Raw genomic sequence first — 18,862 nt, forward strand, 5'->3', positions numbered from 1 at the left:
TTAGTAGACAATAAAAAAGTCAGCTTCTTTTCCAGTGTGCTTATATATCCTTCTACTTTAATTTGTAATAAAATGGCACAAACAAAACATGATAGAATAAAAATTTAAAAGTGTTAAAAATCCAAGTTTCTGCTTTTCAAATTGTTTACATAGTGTGTCCTTTCCTGCAAACCTTGAGTGTCAAATTAGAAGGCACAGTAATAAAATACTGATGTGCCATGTCGAGAAACAATCTTTAGGAGACATCTACTTTGGCAAGAAGATTTTAAGCAACAGTACTCTTTGAGACATTAGATGAGATCTCATCTGAGATACTCAACTACTGATCAATTAGCTTCTTTAAAAGGGTTACATTATTTCTTAAATGTCCATTTAATCTATGCTCATGTATGCTTTTGTTTTTGTTTTCCTCCTTAAGACATGCTGGTGTTTCTATTCAATGTGACAGCTATGTGATTTGAATATTATCTTTCGCAAGGCCATCAAGTTAAATAAATAGCATTTGGCTCCCTTTCAGATGTCTGGATCACCTTGGACTCAATAAAGTAGAACTGTTATCAGTATATTCTTCCTCAGGGAAGCTAATCTGGTTAGCAAGACAATCATCCTTGTTGTGACAGGTACTTTTAATTTTACTATCACTACTATCGGGGCTTCCCTTGTAGCTCAGTAGGTAATGAATCTGCCTGCAAGGCAGGAGACCTGGGTTTGATTCCTGGGTGAGGAAATCCCCTGGAGAAGGAAATGGCAACCCACTCCAGGATTCTTCCCTGGAGAGTCCCATGGACAGAAGAGCCTAGTGGGCTACAGTCTATGGGGTCGTAAGAGTCAGACACGACTGAGCGAATAAGCAAACACACATCACTACTATCACTACTTCTTGTCTAGCTCAACTCAAGAATCTCTTTTAGAAGCCTTCCATGATCATCATAGGCAGAAATTTATGCACGTCATCTTACATCTTACTAAGTAATTTTGGTATTACACAGTATTATTATGCTTATTGCCTTATGCTTTGCATTATCTTATATTAATTATTTTTATATAATCTTTATGAAATAGTACATATCCTTGTTTTGAACATTTTACAGATAAAGATATTGGAGAATACAATACTGGATTGTACAACAAGAAATCTGTTGATGGATAATAAAATAGCAAGATACTGAGATTCTGAACTTTAAGAAATCAAAGTAGTAAGAAATAAAGATCCCAGCCTTAAGTCAGAGTTCCTTTAGATCAAACCACATTGCTCTGCTTTCCTTTTTCATTATTTTTAAGATTTTGAAAAATCTTGTCACAAATTCCAAAACAATTTTTCCACTTACAAATTCCAAAGCAATTTTTCCAAGTTTCTACAAATAAAAACATCAACACTTATATGAAAGAAAAATACTCTAAACTTTGACAATTAGAAGATTCTCAGAATAAGGTCTCTTTTCTTAAAAATGATACTCAGAAGATAATTAGGGATAAGTTTTTTTTAAAGCCATAAATAGAAAGTATCAATTATAATTACTTAACAGATCAGCATAGGATACTCTAGATCAGACATCTGAGGCTAAATTCTCTTTAAATAAAACTTAACAAAGTAGCAAGGAATACTACTGTATCAAAACAGTGAGCGGGTTTTCCTTACTATTGCTCTTCAGTACCAAAGAAAGCAATTATTTACCTACTTACAGTAAGTATATTTTGTAATTCTATTTTGAGTCATCTAGGTAATAGACTGTCTTTGCCTGCATTAGTACTTCTTTTACATATTTATTATAAAGCATATATACTACAAACACATTTTTACAAGTTAATCATCCTGATCAGATAGTGAGTTCTGAGACCAACAGCCATGTAGTATATTAATACTAGTTAACATTTACTCTGGACTTCCCTGGTGGCTCAGACAGTAAACCATCTGTCTACAATGTGAGAGACCTGGGTTCGATCCCTGGGTTGGGAAGATTCCCTGGAGAAGGAAACGGTAACCCACTCCAGTACTCTTGTCTTGAAAATCCCATGGACGGAGGAGCTTGGTGCAGGCTACTATCCATGGGGTCGCAAACAGTTGGGCACGACTGAGAAACTTCACTTTCTTTTACTTTCTTTACATGCTAGGTTTAAATGCATTATTTCATTTAAACTTAGACAACTTTAGGAAATTATTATACCAACTTTAGAGATGCAGTCTATTGAGCTCTATAAGAGCAGAGATGTCATCATTTCACTCACTAGTATATCTCCGCTTTTTTTTTTGGGCGGGGAAGAATACTGGAGTGGGTTGCCATTCCCTTTTCCAGGAGATCTTCCCGACCCAGGGATTGAACCTGGGTCTCCCGCATTGTAGGCAGACGCTTTACACAGAGTACATCATGAGAAACGCTGGGCTGGAAGAAGCACAAGCTGGAATCAAGATTGCTGGGAGAAATATCAATAACCACAGATATGCAGATGATACCACCCTTAAGGCAGAAAGTGAAGAGGAACTAAAAACCCTCCTGATGAAAGTGAAAGAGGAGAGTGAAAAAGTTGGCTTAAAGCTCAACATTCAGAAAACTAAGATTATGGCATCTGGCCCCATCACTTCATGGAAAATAGATGGGGAAACAGTGTCAGACTTTATTTTGGGGGGCTCCAAAATCACTGCAGATGGTGACCGCAGCCATGAAATTAAAAGACGCTTACTCCTTGGAAGGAAAGTTATGACCAACCTAGATAGCATATTCAAAAGCAGAGACATTACTTTGCCAACACAGGTACATCTAGTCAACGATATGGTTTTTCCAGCGGTCAAGTATGGATGTGAGAGTTGGACTGTGAAGAAAGCTGAGCGCCAAAGAATTGATGCTTTTGAACAGTGGTGTTGGAGAAGACTCTTGAGAGTCCCTTGGACTGCAAGGAGGTCCAACCAGTCCATCCTAAAGGAGATCAGTCCTGGGTGTTCATTGGAAGGACTGATGCTAAAGCTGAAACTCCAATACTTTGGCCACCTGATGCGAAGTTAACTCATTTGAAAAGACTGATGCTGGGAGGGATTGGGGGCAGGAGAAGAAGGGGATGACAGAGGATGAGATGGCTGGATGGCATCACCGACTCGATGGACATGAGTTTGAGTGAACTCCAGGAGTTGGTGATGGACAGGGAGGCCTGGCGTGCTGGGATCCATGGGGTCGCAAAAAGTTGGACACGACTGAGCGACTGAACTGAACTGAATTGACTATATCTCCTGTGCCTAGTACAGCACCTGGTATACTGAAGGTACTTAAAAACTGTTTGTTGAATAATGAGGAAACCAAAGCTCAATAAAGTTAAGTAACTTACACAGTAAGTGGAAGACTAGCTTGGATTCAGTTATGCCTGACTTTAGATCTTAAGTCTGTGCTCTACTGCCTCTTTATTTCCAAAATCAGGCTCAGAATTTGGTACTTAGAAAGTATACAGCAAACATCTAACGAATAAACGAATGAATGAATACCTACCTTCAGATTGCTTATCCACTTCATCTAGCATTCCTCTACTTCTTCATTTCCCTATCCTGATTTTTAATCTCTAAGCCTAGATGCAAACAGCTGACTCATTTGAAAAGACCCTGATGCTGGGAAAGATTGAGGGCAGGAGGAGAAGGGGACGACAGAGGGTGAGATGGTTGGATGGCATCACCAACTCGATAGACATGAGTTTGAGTGAACTCCGGGAGTTGGTGACGGACAGGGAGGCCTGGCGTGCTGCGGTTCACGGGATCGCAAAGAGTCGGACACGACTGAGCGACTGAACTGAATGGAAGCCTAGGATGTTAGTCATAATTATAAGTTTTCATCCCTCCTATCAGCATACACAGATATCTATTTATCTTCCCTATACACAGAGAAGAAAATATTATTGGAAAAACACAGGAAATTACAGCATGGAAAGTTACATGAATAGTTTGTACCTTTTATTACAAAACACAGTACCAAATAAGTAAAAAACACAAGAGAAAACTGGTCATAAACGTAGAAAAATTAACTCAAATTTTTCAAGTAAGAAGTTTATAAAAACTGAAGTATTCTTCACATAAACCTACTTTATTTTTATACTGTGTTAATAAATATTTCTAATAAAGGGATAAATACACAATGACATCACTTCGAGTTATAACAAACAGGAAAGTGAGAATGCCCCCCTCCCAATACCATCTATGTTATTTAGTATATCTCCTTTCAGCTGGCCTATGGAAAAAACCTAGGCACAATAATGTGGATATGGAATTTATTTCTTTAAAAAACACATTTCAGATGATTATTGTCTAATTTTAGTTTAAAAGGTTACAGGAACATTTACTTTTTAATATAAACACAAAATATTCTAAAGAGTATAAGGCCTCTAATCCTCCTGGAATATGTGCTTCCTTGCTTATGTATATATTTCTATCTATCCTGCTTTGTTAAAAGAATAGTGACAGGAGTCAAACAAATCTAGTTAGAATCCTAGCTCTGCCCCTTAATAACTGTGTAACCATGGGGCAAATTACCTAATATCTCTGAGCTCGTTTCCCTTAAAATGTAGACAATAATCCATAATTTTTAGGACTGCTGTGGAGATTAAAGTCTATGTAGTAATGAGCATAGTGACAGGCACATCACACCACTCAATAAACAATGGCTCTCTTTATTAAGGGTCTCATACTCATATTACCCTAGTTTCTTTCTAGGATGCACATAAGTTACTATTTCTTATACCAAAGTTTCTTAATGTTTGTTTCTTTTGATATAAATAACCTCCCAACTCATATATGTTAGACTGAAAATTTCTTGAGTATTTTCCCTATATCTTTTCTAAAAGATAATGTCATAAAAAAGACTGTTTACATGTGCATGTGAATAACACTTCCTGGTTTTTTGTGCTTATGAGAGCAATGCTGCACCTGCATGATTGTCTAACAACAACTAGTGGAGCCTGGCTATTGAATGTTCTTGGTATTTGTTTTGCTTACACCTCCTATAGGAGCTTGTCTGCAATCTGTTTTAAACACTGTTCTTTCGTAGAGCATCCACCATTTCATTTACATAAGTTGTGTATGCATATAATATACTAGAAAAGGAAAATACAAAGCAGCTTAAGTAATAAAATGTGTAATAATTTTCAAAAATTACCTGATGGAATATAGGCTCCTTTACCTTAAGGTAAACCTGAAAAAGATTAAAAGAAATAGATGTGAAAGGAGTGCCTTATGAAGGGGAAAGAAAACCTATACCTACTACCTTGCAAATCTCATACGTCTCTGGCTTCCCTCGTTTTGCATCCTAGAACTGACTCCAGCCACGTGAAACCAATCAGATTACATGGCTGCCACAAAAGGGCTACTACCTCAGGTGTGTCTGCACCACGGCTAGCTTCATCATGTTGTCATTTAGTCGCTAAGTTATGTCTGACTGTTGCGACCCCAGGAACTGTAGCCTGCCAGGCTCCTCTGTCCATGAGATTTCTCAGGCAAGAATACTAGAGTGGGTTGCCATTTCCTTCTCCAAGGGATCTTTCCGACTCAGGGATTGAACCTATGTCTCCTGTACCCCAGGCAGATTCTTTACTGCTGAGTCACTAGGGAAGCCCGAGCTTCTTCAAGGTAAACTAAATGTTTCACAGCTGTTGTGGACTACTCTGGCCTCTTGGCCTCTGCATGAGCATCAGGGAGCACAGATGCATGAATACTCATCAGAGCTGAAGAGGTTATGCTGACAATCCCTGCAGCAGATCTGTTTCACAATAGCAAGAACACTGGGCTTAGCAGTAAAATTTCAAACTGCCACTTACTTGCTACATGTCTGAGCAAGTCATTTAACCAAAAGACTCATTTTTCCTTATCTGGATAATGGGAATAATAATAGTTAGCAATAATTAGCCAAAATATGCTCAAGTCTCTAGCACATAATATATGCTAATAAGTAAAAACATTTAAAATAAATTTCTTGTTCTTTCTTCTGCTTCCAAAAATCTCTAATGCATTCACTGAGAAACATTTTCAGTTACACAAACTCTAGTTTCAGGCTCCAATGTCATGTGGGTGACTAAGTTCAATGCCCACTTATTGTATGCATTTATTGCCCTGTAAGAGTACACCTTTAAAAAGAAATGGTAGAGAGGAGTCAAAATTTAAATCACAAATCTGAAATGACTCCTATCACTTACAAGACAAAGTCCAAATTTCAAAGCCTTCCCATGACATTGCTCTAGCCTTTCTGTTTGGCCTTATTCGTATCTTCCTGTCTCTTTCTCATCCTAGGCTCCAAAAAGTATACTGCTACCCCAAAGAGGCTAGTTTCATGCTTCTGTATCTTTAAACATGCCATGCTTCACTGGGTTAGCAAATGCCCCTGCTGGTAAACACTCATCTTTTAAGATTCAGCTCAAATTATACCTCTTTCTTGAAGTCTTTTCTGAGTTTTTTTTTTCTACTTAGCAGAATCCACCACTCATCCTTCTTTCTACCAGACTGTCAATTTATAAACGTTATTGCATTCATTAGTTTGCTTCTCTCCCCTACAAGGCAATAATGTTTTTGTCAGGAAGGACCATTTTTATACATCTCTATAGCCTCATTTAATGTACTGCTGATCTCACAAATTTTATGTAATTTTACAATTTGCTACAGAACTTCTTATTCCTGGAGGAAGTTCCTTCATTACAAGAGTAGATCATTTCCTTCAAGCAACCAGAAAGCTTTAACAGTAAGATGTGTATGAAATATCTATATACGTATAACTCTAAACTCAATAAGGCAGAATGTTTTTAAACTCTGAAATTTGCTATTTCAAAATACTAATTTCCCTTTATATAATTTCAGATTCTCACTTGTTAGTAACAGAAGAAATGCAGAAGGGCAAGGCTCTTAAAAGGCTTTTTTTTTTTTTTAAGGCAAAAGAATTATGGAGTCCTTACTGTGTACCAGGGATTAAGTTTTACAACTAATATGAAATGTATGTTTATTACTATTTTCACTTTACGAATGAGGAAATTTCAAGAGGTTAAGTAACTTGTCCAAAGTCCCATAGTTATTAAGTAACAGAGTATTTAGTAGGTCCTTAACCAAGACAAGCGGAGAAGGCAATGGCAACCCACTCCAATATTCTTGCCTGGAAAATCCCATGAGCGGAGGAGCCTGGTAGGCTGCAGTCCATGGGGTGGCTAAGAGTCGGACATGACTGAGCAACTTCACTTTCACTTTTCACTTTCATGCATTGGAGAAGGAAATGGCAACCCACTCCAGTGTTCTTGCCTGGAGAATCCCAGGGATGGGGGAGCCTGGTGGGCTGCCGTCTCTGGGGTTGCACAGAGTTGGACACGACTGAAGCAACTTAGCAGCAGCAGTAGCAACCAAGACAAGCAACTTAGAGCATAAGCAGATTTTGTAGGAAAGATAATGAGTAGGTTTGTATCATGGGGCAGGGGTAAATAAGTTCATCTTGGGATGTGCTGAGATTGAGGTTCCTGATATTAGTGATATCTAAGGCTTAAGATGTGGATTTGGTAGTTGTCAGGTTATAGGTAGTACTAGAAATGTGGGAACAGATGAACTGGCACACCTAAGTGATCAGCTATCTCAACCTGTTTGGAAAAGTTTAGGCACTAAAATAGTCACAGGAGGCCCTAAAGATCAGAGCCAATTTCTTTTTTTAATAGGACGTAATATGTTCATCCATGAGGAAAAGTTAATCGTTAATTGCTTTCTATTGCTACTGAATATCTGCCTTTTGACTTTTCCCACTTCCTGTTAAAAAAAAAAAATTTGTTTCAACTTTTTGTTGAGAAATAACACCTAAATAGAAAACAAAGAAGCAATATCCATAAGGGAGTTTCCTTTAGAAATATTTCAGTTTGAACAGCATGAAGCAAACACTAGAAGCAAAATGTACCAAACTCCATAAATGGCAGTTCACATGCTTAATTTATTAGAAATAAAATATGACTTACCATGGTTACTATTAAACTGAAGAGAACTAAGGTAAAAAGTAAATGGTAATTTACAGACTTCTTCATCTTAAAACATTCAAACCTTAAAAAGAAAAAAAAGAGAGAAACTTGTTTTAGAATATAAAACTAGGAAAACAAACAGAATGCTATTTTGCCATGTGTATACATGCCCTGGGTATACTGGTGCCCATCATTTCCTTGCAACCACACACTCATCTTAGAGAACCCACATGGCCTACAGCCTTCAACAGGCTGTGGGGATCAGGAGAAGACACCTGATTTCAAATAAGGGAAGAAAGCAGTCATCTTCTGCTCTCCCTTTCTTATAGTACTCATCTGGATACTTTTATTAAATTATCTGCTCTCAACTTTGTCTCATGAAGGTACAGGTATATCAGGATATTAGTTTATCAATGCTCACTGTTACTTTTTCTTTCAATAAATATAGTTTTGACAGAAAATATAGATCAACAAACAATGTCAAGGAGAGCACAGACCCTAGTCTCAGTCTTAAGAATAGCTTTCAGAAAACAGTAGCTAGAATTTCCTTGTTTTTGATCTTAGGTTTTCTAAGTGCCCAAATCTGCACTGTCACAGATGGGTTGATGACATATTTTTCTAGATTGGGGTTCAGTTCAGTTCAGTTCAGTTGCTCAGTCGTGTCCGACTCTTTGCGACCCCATGAATACCAGCACGCCAGGCCTCCCTGTCCATCACCAACTCCCGGAATTCACTCAAACTCATGTCCATTGTGTCGGTGATGCCATCCAGCCATCTCATCCTCTGTCGTCCCCTTCTCCTCCTGCCCCCAATCCCTCCCAGCATCAGGGTCTTTTCCAATGAGTCAACTCTTCATATCAGGTGGCCAAAGTACTGGAGTTTCAGCTTTAGCATTAGTCCTTCCGATGAACACCCAGGACTGATCTCCTTTATAATGGACTCGTTGGATCTCCTTGCAGTCCAAGGGACTCTCAAGAGTCTTCTCCAACACCACTGTTCAAAAGCATCAATTCTTTGGCGCTCAGTTTTCTTCACAGTCCAACTCTCACATCCATACATAACCACTGCAAAAACCATAGCCTTGACTAGACAGACCTTTGTTGGCAATGTAATGTCTCTGCTTTTCAATATGCTATCTAGGTTGGTCATAACTTTCCTTCCAAGGAGTAAGCATCTTTTAATTTCATGGCTGCAATCACCATCTCCAGTGATTTTGGAGCCCCAAAAAATAAAGTCTGACACTGTTTCCACTGTTTCCCCATCTATTTTCCATGAAGTGATAGGACCAGAGGCCATGATCTTCGTTTTCTGAATGTTGAGCTTTAAGCCAACTTTTTCACTCTCCACTTTCACTTTCATCAAGAGGCTTTTTAGTTCCTCTTCACTTTCTGCCATAAGGGTGGTATTCATCTGCATATCTGAGATTATTGATATTTAAATCACAGTGCAAAAACCAGTTTCTCAACCTAAACTGACTTTATAAATAAAATGTACTGGAACACTGTTACACCCATTGGTTTATAGCTTATCTGTGGCTGCTTTTATGCTATAATAGCAGAGGTTGAAGACTTGCAACAGAGACCACAGGCCCAGAGAGCCTAAAATAATTACTTCCGGTTATTTATAGAAACAGTTTCTGATGAGTTCTTTTTAATAATATATTTTTTCAAACTATTTTAAATTTTTTAAAATTTACTTAGTTTTTCAGTTCATTTCAGTCACTCAGTCATGTCCAACTCTTTGTGACCCCATGGACTGCAACACGCCAGGCTTCCCTGTCCATTACCAACTCTGGAGCTGGCTCAAACTCATGTCCATCAATTCAGTGATGCCATCCAGCCATCTCATCCTCTGTCGTCCCCTTCTTCCCCTGCCTTCAATATTTCCCAGCATCAGGGTCTTTTCCAAGGAGTCAGTTCTTCGCATCAGGTGGCCAAAGTATTGGCACTTCAGCTTCAGCATCAGTCCTTCCAGTGAATATTCAGGGCTGACTCCCTTTAAGATTGACTGGTTTGATCTCCTTGCAGTCCAAAGGACTCTCAAGAGTCTTCTCCAACACCACAGTTCAAAAGCATCAGTTCTTCGTGCTCAGCTTTCTTTGTAGTCCAACTCTCACATCCATACATGACTACTGGAAAAACCATAGCTTTGACTAGACAGACCTTTGTCAGCAAAGTAATGTCTCTGCTTTTTAATATGCTGTCTAGGTTGGTCATAATTGCTTTACAGAATTTTGTTGTTTTCTGTCAAACACCAACATGAATCAACCACAGTATACATATGAAAACTCTTTTTATTTTTTTATATCTTTAGAAGAAGATATTATTGAGCTAGCAATGATGATCTGGTTGAAAAGAATCAGATAACCAACACATAAGAGGTTCAGACAAGTTTGAAGTATTGATACTAGGGAACAGAAGGTATACTTTAAAAGTTAAGTTTATTAAACTTGTAGGTTATTAACTGCATGACCTTAAGCAAGTCATCTCAGCATAAGCTATGCTTATATTATTAGACAAAATGGTGACAATATCCATTTATCTTGTACAACTGTGAAAATTTAGAGATGACTTGCTGCCCTGCATAATTCAAGGTACAAAGTAGAAAAATCTTATGGATTTTGGATAATATATTTGAGATCACACAAATTCATAAACATTGTTAGGATAACTTCCAAAAGATTATACTCTGTATTAAAATCACAAAAGTTATAATCTTCTACACTGTTTTAATCTCCCAGTAATATAACTGCATTAGTTATGTTAATTCCCTATGAAACAAACATGAATTTTAAAATATATCAAGTAAATGAATTTTAAACGTAAATACTTACATGCAGTATACAAATATACAACAGCTGTAGATCATTGGGAGTTCATCCAATAGCTAAAAGAAACAGACAGGTAATAGGACTTGAATACTGTAGAGCTGCAATTATTATCCAAATCCAAAATAAAACACCAGAATGACTAAGATGGTCACCTCTTATTATCTAATACATTTTACTAATTATCATATATATATCATCATCTAATTTACTCTCAGTGTGTATAGTTAGATCATTGTTTTTGAACAAATGAACTTATCTAGCCATCTATCTGTCTTAATGTACATATTTAAGTAGGATGCCTGACTCACTGCTCAGCTTGGATTATTCAGCATCATAAACTATGATAACATGCCTCCATCAAGGAATGATGTCCATCATATACAGGTGATAGGTCCTATCAGCATTCTTTTGCATTTTTTTCTTCATCCTATAGCACCTAAGTTAAATACAATGGTTGGATGGCATCACTGACTCAATGGGTATGAGTTTGAGCAAGCTCCAGGAGATGGTGAAGGACAGGGAAGCCTGGCGTACTACAGTCCACGGTGTTGCAAAGAATCAGACAAGACTGAGCAACTGAACAACCACTCATATATATAAGAGATAGTAATGGCTGGGGAAGTCAGTTAATGTAAGTGACGTCAAAGTATGTCTCTGAAAAATAATAATATTATTAGCAATAATAACAACTATAGCTGCTGCTATTGCTAAGTCGCTTCATTCGTGTCTGACTCTGTGTGACCCCATAGATGGCAGCCCACCAGGCTCCCCCGTCCCTGGGATTCTCCAGGTAGGAACAACTATAGCTACTATATATTAAACTACAAGCTGGACAGTGTCCGGCTAAGTGTTATGATAGTTATCTTTTTTTTGGGGGGGGGGGGGAGGGTTTATTTCTAATCCTTAAACCAATCCTATAGAATTTACTCACTAAATATGTATTTAATGAATTCTTTAATAATATACTACTATACGCTAGGCAACATGTTAGGAGCTGAGGATATGAAGAAAACAAGACATAATCACATAATTGCCCTCAGGCAGTTCACAGTCTATTGAGGTAGAGGGAATGAAAAATAAGTGATTAAATACACAGTAAATATTCCCAAAAAAGAAGCAAAAGAAGCCAGAAAAGGTAGTGGCAGGAAATGAAGTGAGATGGCAAAGAAAGGCATTCTAGGGAGAGGGAAGAGAATTTATGCAAAGCGATATATTCTAGTAAAGTATTGGAATAATGAAAATGACAGCATTTGTGCAAGGTATTATGATTAAATGTTTCACATTCATTATCTCATTTAATCTGTACAATCCTAAGGTAGGAGCTCTTATCTACATTCCAAGATGAAAACACTGAGGCTTAGATGGTTTAAGTAACATTTCGAAGATCACAATGCTAATAAGTAACAGAGCCAGATTTTGAAGGGACTCTTTTATATTATGTTGCCTCCAAAACCTTTCACTTGAGTCACCTTTAAATGTTCAAAAACACTGGTATAACACAATGACAGTCCAGTTCAGTTCAGTTCAGTCACTCAGTCATGTCCAACTCTTTGTGACTCCATGAATCGCAGCACGCCAGGCATCCCTGTCCATCACCAACTCCCGGAGTTCACTCAGACTCACGTCCATCGAGTCAGTGATGCCATCCAGCCATCTCATCCTCTGTCGTTCCCCTTCCCCCGCTCCCCCAATCCCTCCCAGCATCAGAGTCTTTTCCAATGAGTCAACTCTTCGCATCAGGTGGCCCAAGTACTAGAGTTTCAGCTTTAGCATCATTCCTTCCAAAGAAATCCCAGGGCTGATCTTCAGAATGGACTGGTTGGATCTCCTTGCAGTCCAAGGGACTCTCAAGAGTCTTCTCCAACACCACAGTTCAAAAGCATCAATTCTTCGGTGCTCAGCTTTCTTCACAGTCCAACTCTCACATCCATACATGACCACAGGAAAAACCATAGCCTTGACTAGACGGACCTTTGTTGGCAAAGTAATGTCTCTGCTTTTCAATATGTTATCTAGGTTGGTCATAACTCTCCTTCCAAGGAGTAAGCATCTTTTTATTTCATAGCTGCAGTCACCATCTGCAGTGATTTTGGAGCCCAAGCTGCAGGTAAATCAACCACCAGTTTTATGAAGATTCCTTTATTTAAAGTTTTGTACCAGGATCTACTGACTTCACATTAAACATCTTAAATGGGTCTTTTGTATTTCCATTTAAAATTTTAAACTTTTCGTTCCAAGTCTGTGAAAAATGTATTATTAGGGATTGCACTGAATCTACAGATCACCTTGGGCAGTATGGTCATTTTAACAATACTGTTTCTTCCAATCTAAGAACATGATGTATCTTTCTACCTGTTTGAGTCATCTTCAGTTTCTTTCATCTTGGTCTTATACTTTTCGAGTACAGGTCTTTTGCCTTTGTGAAGTGAAGTGAAGTGAAAGTCACTCGGTCATGTTCGACTCTTTGTGACCCCACGGACTATATGGTCCATGGAGTCCTCGAGGCCACAACACTGGAGTGGGTAACCGTTCCCTTCTCCAGGGGATCTCCCCAACCCAGGGATGGAACCCAGGTCTCCAGCATTGCAGGCGGATTCTTTACCAGCTGAGTCACCAGGGAAGCTTTGCCTCCATAGGTAGGTTTATTCCTAGGTATTTTATTCTTTTTGTTGTAATAGTAAATGGGATTATCTCATTTTCTCTTTCTGATATTTCTTTGTTAGTGCACAGAAATGCAACAGATTTCTATATATTAATTCTGTATCCTGCAACTTTATCAGATTCATTGATGGGCTCTGAGAGTTTTCTGATATTGCTTTAGGATTTTCTATGTAAGTATCCTATCATGTGCAAACAGTCAACATGTGATTTTTAAGGGGACACAATTCAGTTCACAACTGTGGTAGTATGTTTTGTAATATAAATTTTATTATTATTCAGGTATGGTGAAGCCAATAGATCAGGAGATGACTGCCACTGAAAAGGAATTTCCTGGTGGTCCCTGGTTATGACTCTGCACTACCAGTGCTGGGGCCCGAGTTAGCTCCCTGGTTGGGGAGCTAAGATTCTGCAAACATTGTGGCAAGGTCAAAAACAAGCAAACAAACAAAATAGGAGATGAAAATTAAGGGGGAACTCTCCTCCTTCAAAAAGAAAAAGAAGGAAAAGATAGTTTGCTATTCACAGTTCCCAAGAGAGAACTGCCTTGCCATGCAGAGCAGCACAGGAAAGCACCAGGGTCAGTCAGGAGGCAGAAGAGCAAGAGGAAGGTATGGGCAAGAGCCTTTATAGCTGTTTCCCTAAGAAATGCAAGGCAAGGGAAGGTAAGCAGGTTTAGAATTGACTAATTTGAATAACTTCAAGGGGCTCTAGGATATAGGCGTTATCTCTAGTTATCTGGTTGTTGCTACTACTGTTTAGTCGCCTAGTCCAACTCTTTCCAACCCCATGGACTGCAGCATACCAGGCCTCCCTGTATCTCACCATCTCCCAGAGTTTGCCCAAGTTCATGTTCATTATATCAGTGATGTCATCCAGCCATCTCATCCTCTGACACCCTCTTCTCCTTCTGCCCTCAATCTTTCCCAGCATCAGGGACTTTTCCAATGAGTTGGCTGTGTGCCTCAGATAACCAAAATACTGGAGCTTCAGCTTCAGCATCAGTCCTTTCAGTGAATATTCAGGGTTGATCTCCCTGCTGTCCAAGGGACTTTCAGGAGTCTTCTCCAGCACCAGTTGGAAGACATCAATTCTTTGGCGTTCTGCCTTCCTTACAGTCCAGCTCTCATAACCGTATGCAACCACTGTAAAGACTACACGAACCTTTCTCAGCAGAGTAATGTCTCTGCTTTTCAACACAATGTCTAGGTTTGTCATCGCTTTCCTGCCTAGAAGCAATTGTCTTCTGATTTCATGGCTGGCACTACCAGGTACCTGGCACTGAAATGATTAGGGCAGAGAAATACTGCCTCCTGTAGTGTAAGAGGTAGTTTAGAGAATGGGTTCTGAATTGGTTAGTTTGCATATAAAAGGCACAGTTCAGGCTGAGTAGTTTTGCTGTATCTAAGAACTGGCTATCCCTTGTATATTCATGTGCCAGAGCATCAAGAATACAGAAGATAATAAAGTTGTTATAAACTGAATATTTGTGTCAAACACAAATTCATATGCTGAAGATCTAACCCCCAATCTGATGGTATTTGGAGAAGAGTCTTTTGGGAGGTAATCAGGGTGAGATGAGGTCATGAGGGCCAGGCCCTCATGATGGAATTAATTAATTAATTAATTCTAAGAAGGGACACGAGAAAACTAGCAAGAAGGTGGCTGACTCCAAGCCAGGAAGAGAGCTCTCTCACCAGATCTGATCATGCTGATACCCTGAAAAAAATCTATTGTTTAAACCATCTAGTCTATGGTATTTTGTAATGGCAGCCTGAGATGACTCAGTTCAGTCGCTCAGTTGTGTCCGACTCTTTGTGACTGCATGAATCACAGCACGCCAGGCCTCCCTGTCCATCACCAACTCCCGGAGTTCACTCAAACTCATGTCCATCGGTTGGTGATGCCATCCAGCTATCTCATCCTCTGTCGTCCCCTTCTCCTCCTGCCCCCAGTCCCTCCCAGCATCAGAGTCTTTTCCACTCAGTCAACTCTTCGCATCAGGTGGCCAAAGTACTGGAGTTTCAGCTTTAGCATCAGTCCTCCCAATGAACACCCAGGACTGATCTCTTTTAGAATGGACTGGTTGGATATCCTTGCAGTCCAAGGGACTCTCAAGAGTCTTCTCCAACACCACAGTTGAAAAGCACCAATTCTTTGGTGCTCAGCTTTCTTCACAGTCCAACTCTCACATCCATACATAACCACTGCAAAAATCATAGCCTTGACTAGACAGACCTTTGTTGGCAATGTAATGTCTCTGCTTTTCAATATGCTATCTAGGTTGGTCATAACTTTCCTTCCAAGGAGTAAGTGTCTTTTAATTTCATGGCTGCAGTCACCATCTCCAGTGATTTTGGAGCCCCAAAAAATAAAGTCTGACACTGTTTCCCCATCTATTTTCCATGAAGTGATGGGACCAGAGGCCATGATCTTCGTTTTCTGAATGTTGAGCTTTAAGCCAACTTTTTCACTCTCCTCTTTCACTTTCATCAAGAAGCTTTTTAGTTCCTCTTCACTTTCTGCCATAAGGGTGGTGTCATCTGCATATCTGAGGTTATTGATATTTCTCCTGGCAATCTTGATTCCAGCTTGTGCTTCTTCCAGCCCAGTGTTTCTCATGATGTACTCTGCAAAGAAGTTAAATAAGCAGGGTGACAATATACAGCCTGAGATGACTAGTACAGTAGTAAATATGTGGTGTCAGATCAAGTATGTGTGGAGAACGCTCTGAAGGGAAAAAGGTAAGAGTATTTCTATTTCAGTAAAAAGGCTGATGGGGGAGGCAGGGACATCAATTAGGAACCAGTTATAGGAATCTGGGTTGGAGATAATGGATTAAGGCAGAGGCAGATGGAGAGAGCCAGAGGTAGATGCACTCAAGAGTTATTATACAGAAGTTGAATCAAGAGGTTTTAGAGTTTCTAGAAGTGAGAAAAGCAGGAGAAATTAGAAATCAATCACAGGTTTTGGTTTGGGTTTTAGATGTAAGGTGGTTTCATTCACTGAAATAGGGAGCAAAGGAGAAAGAAGGGTAGTATTTATTTATAACCAGAACATCTGCTGTTGACATTATAAAGTCTGATATTGCTTATATTACTACCTAACATTTAAGCTATTTTTGTTTTTGTATTATAAACAAAGTTATAAGTGAACATTTTTCTTTGGTTTTAGTTTCTAGGATAAATATAATTATTTTTACTTAGTTGAAATACATGAATATTCTTTTAATAGCATTTTTCCACTAACATCAAACATATTACATGCTCAGTACAGAATACATAGAAATAGCAGAAGAACACAAAGAAAAAATTTCTTCAATTTTTACCCTCCCCAGGATTATCAGTAACTGTATATATCAGTTAGTGAACACATAAAAGAATGAATTGAATGAGTGAATAGATGAAAAGAAAATCTGGGAGAAGTCTCCTAAAAACTTAAAGCTCCTATAATCATCAACGCAAGATAAAGTCCTAAAATGAAACAAAACAAAACAAATGTGGGTCCTAATCTTGTCCCTAACTTCTAGTCAGATAACTTTCCCTCTCTTGGGCTATTCTTCCATTTCTAAAATTTACAAATTTGGACTAAATTTTAAAAATCTCTTTTAATATTAAGGTTCTATGATTCTAAATTGTCCATTGGTTGTTACTTTTCACCCCTTATGTGACGGCCATCTGCCCACACCAATTATCTCTACCCCTTCTCTATAATGCTGTCCTTAATCCTACTCCCAAATGTACTGCTCTTGACTGGCTGCCACAAAAACGTGACACAATGATCACGAGGAAGGAGTCAGGAAAAGCCTCCATAAGGGCACACACAATTCAATACTACTTACAGGAATGAATCACTAACCATGGATCAGTAATGGTGGTTCAAACATTCTGACTGACTGAAGAAAAAGGAAGGAAATTAACATTTATTAGACACTTAATTAATAGATCCTATGATGGTCTTTTCATATGCCAATAAACTGATCCTCATAATACTCCTACAGGTATTATTAGACTCATTAGATAAATGAGAAAATTAAGGCTCAGCAAGATTAAGTGGCATGACTATGCTTAAACAGCCAGTAAAATGGTAGAATCAGAACTGGAACTCATGTAGCAGCCACCTAGGAACAATAAATCTAATGAAAATATCACTCTAGCCCTGCTGCTGCTGCTGCTAAGTCGCTTCAGTTGTGTCCGACTCTGTGCGACCCCATAGACGGCAGCCCACCAGGCTCCCCTGTCCCTGGGGTTCTCCAGGCAAGAACACTGGAGCAGGTTGCCATTTCCTTCTCCAATGCATGAAAGTGAAAAGTGAAGTTGCTCAGTTGCTCAGTTGTGTCTGACTCGTAGCGACCCCATGGACTGCAGCCTACCAGGCTCCTCTGTCCATGGAATTTTCCAGGCAAGAGTACTGGAGTGTGGTGCCATTGCCTTCTCCGCACTCTAGCTCTAAAGCATTCTTAATACAGAACTGTCAATAATTGCTGTGCTCAGTGTGTGCAGGAATAAAAACAGGCCTCCACTTTCTCTATAGCTACAAAAAACTAAGTTCAGGCTGGTGAAATGGTTTGCTGACCACCAGAGGCAGATATGTGGCAACTCTGCCATTTTTCACTTTGCTTCAGCGATTGTGCCTAACAAATAACAGCCTAACACTGTGGAGCCCAATTTATCCTGGAAGGAGGCAAGACAGGGAGAACTTGCAGTGAATATTTATGATCATTTTATGTTTACATTAAGAAAATGGAGAAGCTATTTAAACAAATCCTTCAATATTGATGACGCCTCCTTCCTCCTCAATCATTGATAAAATGGGTCATATTTCATTTCTGCCCAGTTACACAAGCACATAAAATCACAATAGTGTAGAAAAAGGGCAAATGAAATAAGGTGTATGTAAAATTTGTCCATGAAGTTGATAAAACTGCATGATAATAACGACAAAAACATAGTGCCAAAGATCTCAGGGTCAAAGGCCATCTTGTCCATCCAAATGTGATGTTATCTTGGTGACAATCTTGCCAACAACAAAGTTTACCAGCAAATCAAAGTGTGTCCCACCTCTGCTCAAAATGCAGGTTAAAATAATGACTCACAGAGGATAAAGTCCATGAGGCTTTGACGGGCCTGTGGTGAGCTCCCTAAACCACATCTCCTTCCACTTAGTTCGATGCCTGCTCTGAGCAGGTACTCAATAATGTACCAAATGGTAGCTCTTATTACTGACAGCGCTGCCACCATCATCACCACATCCATTCTCCCACTGCACGGCTACAACCATAGTCTATCAGTGCTGCTTTCAGCACCCAGAAGCCAAACCTATTCACAATTGTGGGTTCCAGTTGGCCCGGCCAATTCCTATTCATCTTTGACAATTTAACTCAAACAAGTGTCTGAATTTGTGTGAAATCCCTTTTCTGACCTCCTCGCCCTA

General features: G+C 39.1%; 1 protein-coding gene across 3 annotated transcripts in view; it reads right to left on the reverse strand.

Moving 5' to 3' along the window:
- Positions 1-18,862, reverse strand: part of ACER3 (alkaline ceramidase 3) — a 156,028-nt gene that overhangs the window by 49,581 nt on the left and 87,585 nt on the right. For 2 of the 3 annotated variants that reach the window (XM_006059606.4, XM_025266365.3), the window contains 3 exons: positions 10,775-10,827; positions 7,942-8,023; positions 5,127-5,162 (listed from right to left, as the gene is read on the reverse strand). In XM_006059606.4, coding sequence (XP_006059668.3) covers positions 5,127-5,162; positions 7,942-8,023; positions 10,775-10,827 — 171 coding nt within the window. Of the gene's footprint in view, positions 1-5,126; positions 5,163-7,941; positions 8,024-10,774; positions 10,828-17,270; positions 17,317-18,862 lie in introns of those variants that run through there. The other variant, XM_025266364.3, reaches the window with a different exon arrangement.

This window comes from Bubalus bubalis, chromosome 16 (genome assembly GCF_019923935.1).
Source record: "Bubalus bubalis isolate 160015118507 breed Murrah chromosome 16, NDDB_SH_1, whole genome shotgun sequence".
Taxonomy (NCBI): Eukaryota; Metazoa; Chordata; class Mammalia; order Artiodactyla; family Bovidae; genus Bubalus; species Bubalus bubalis.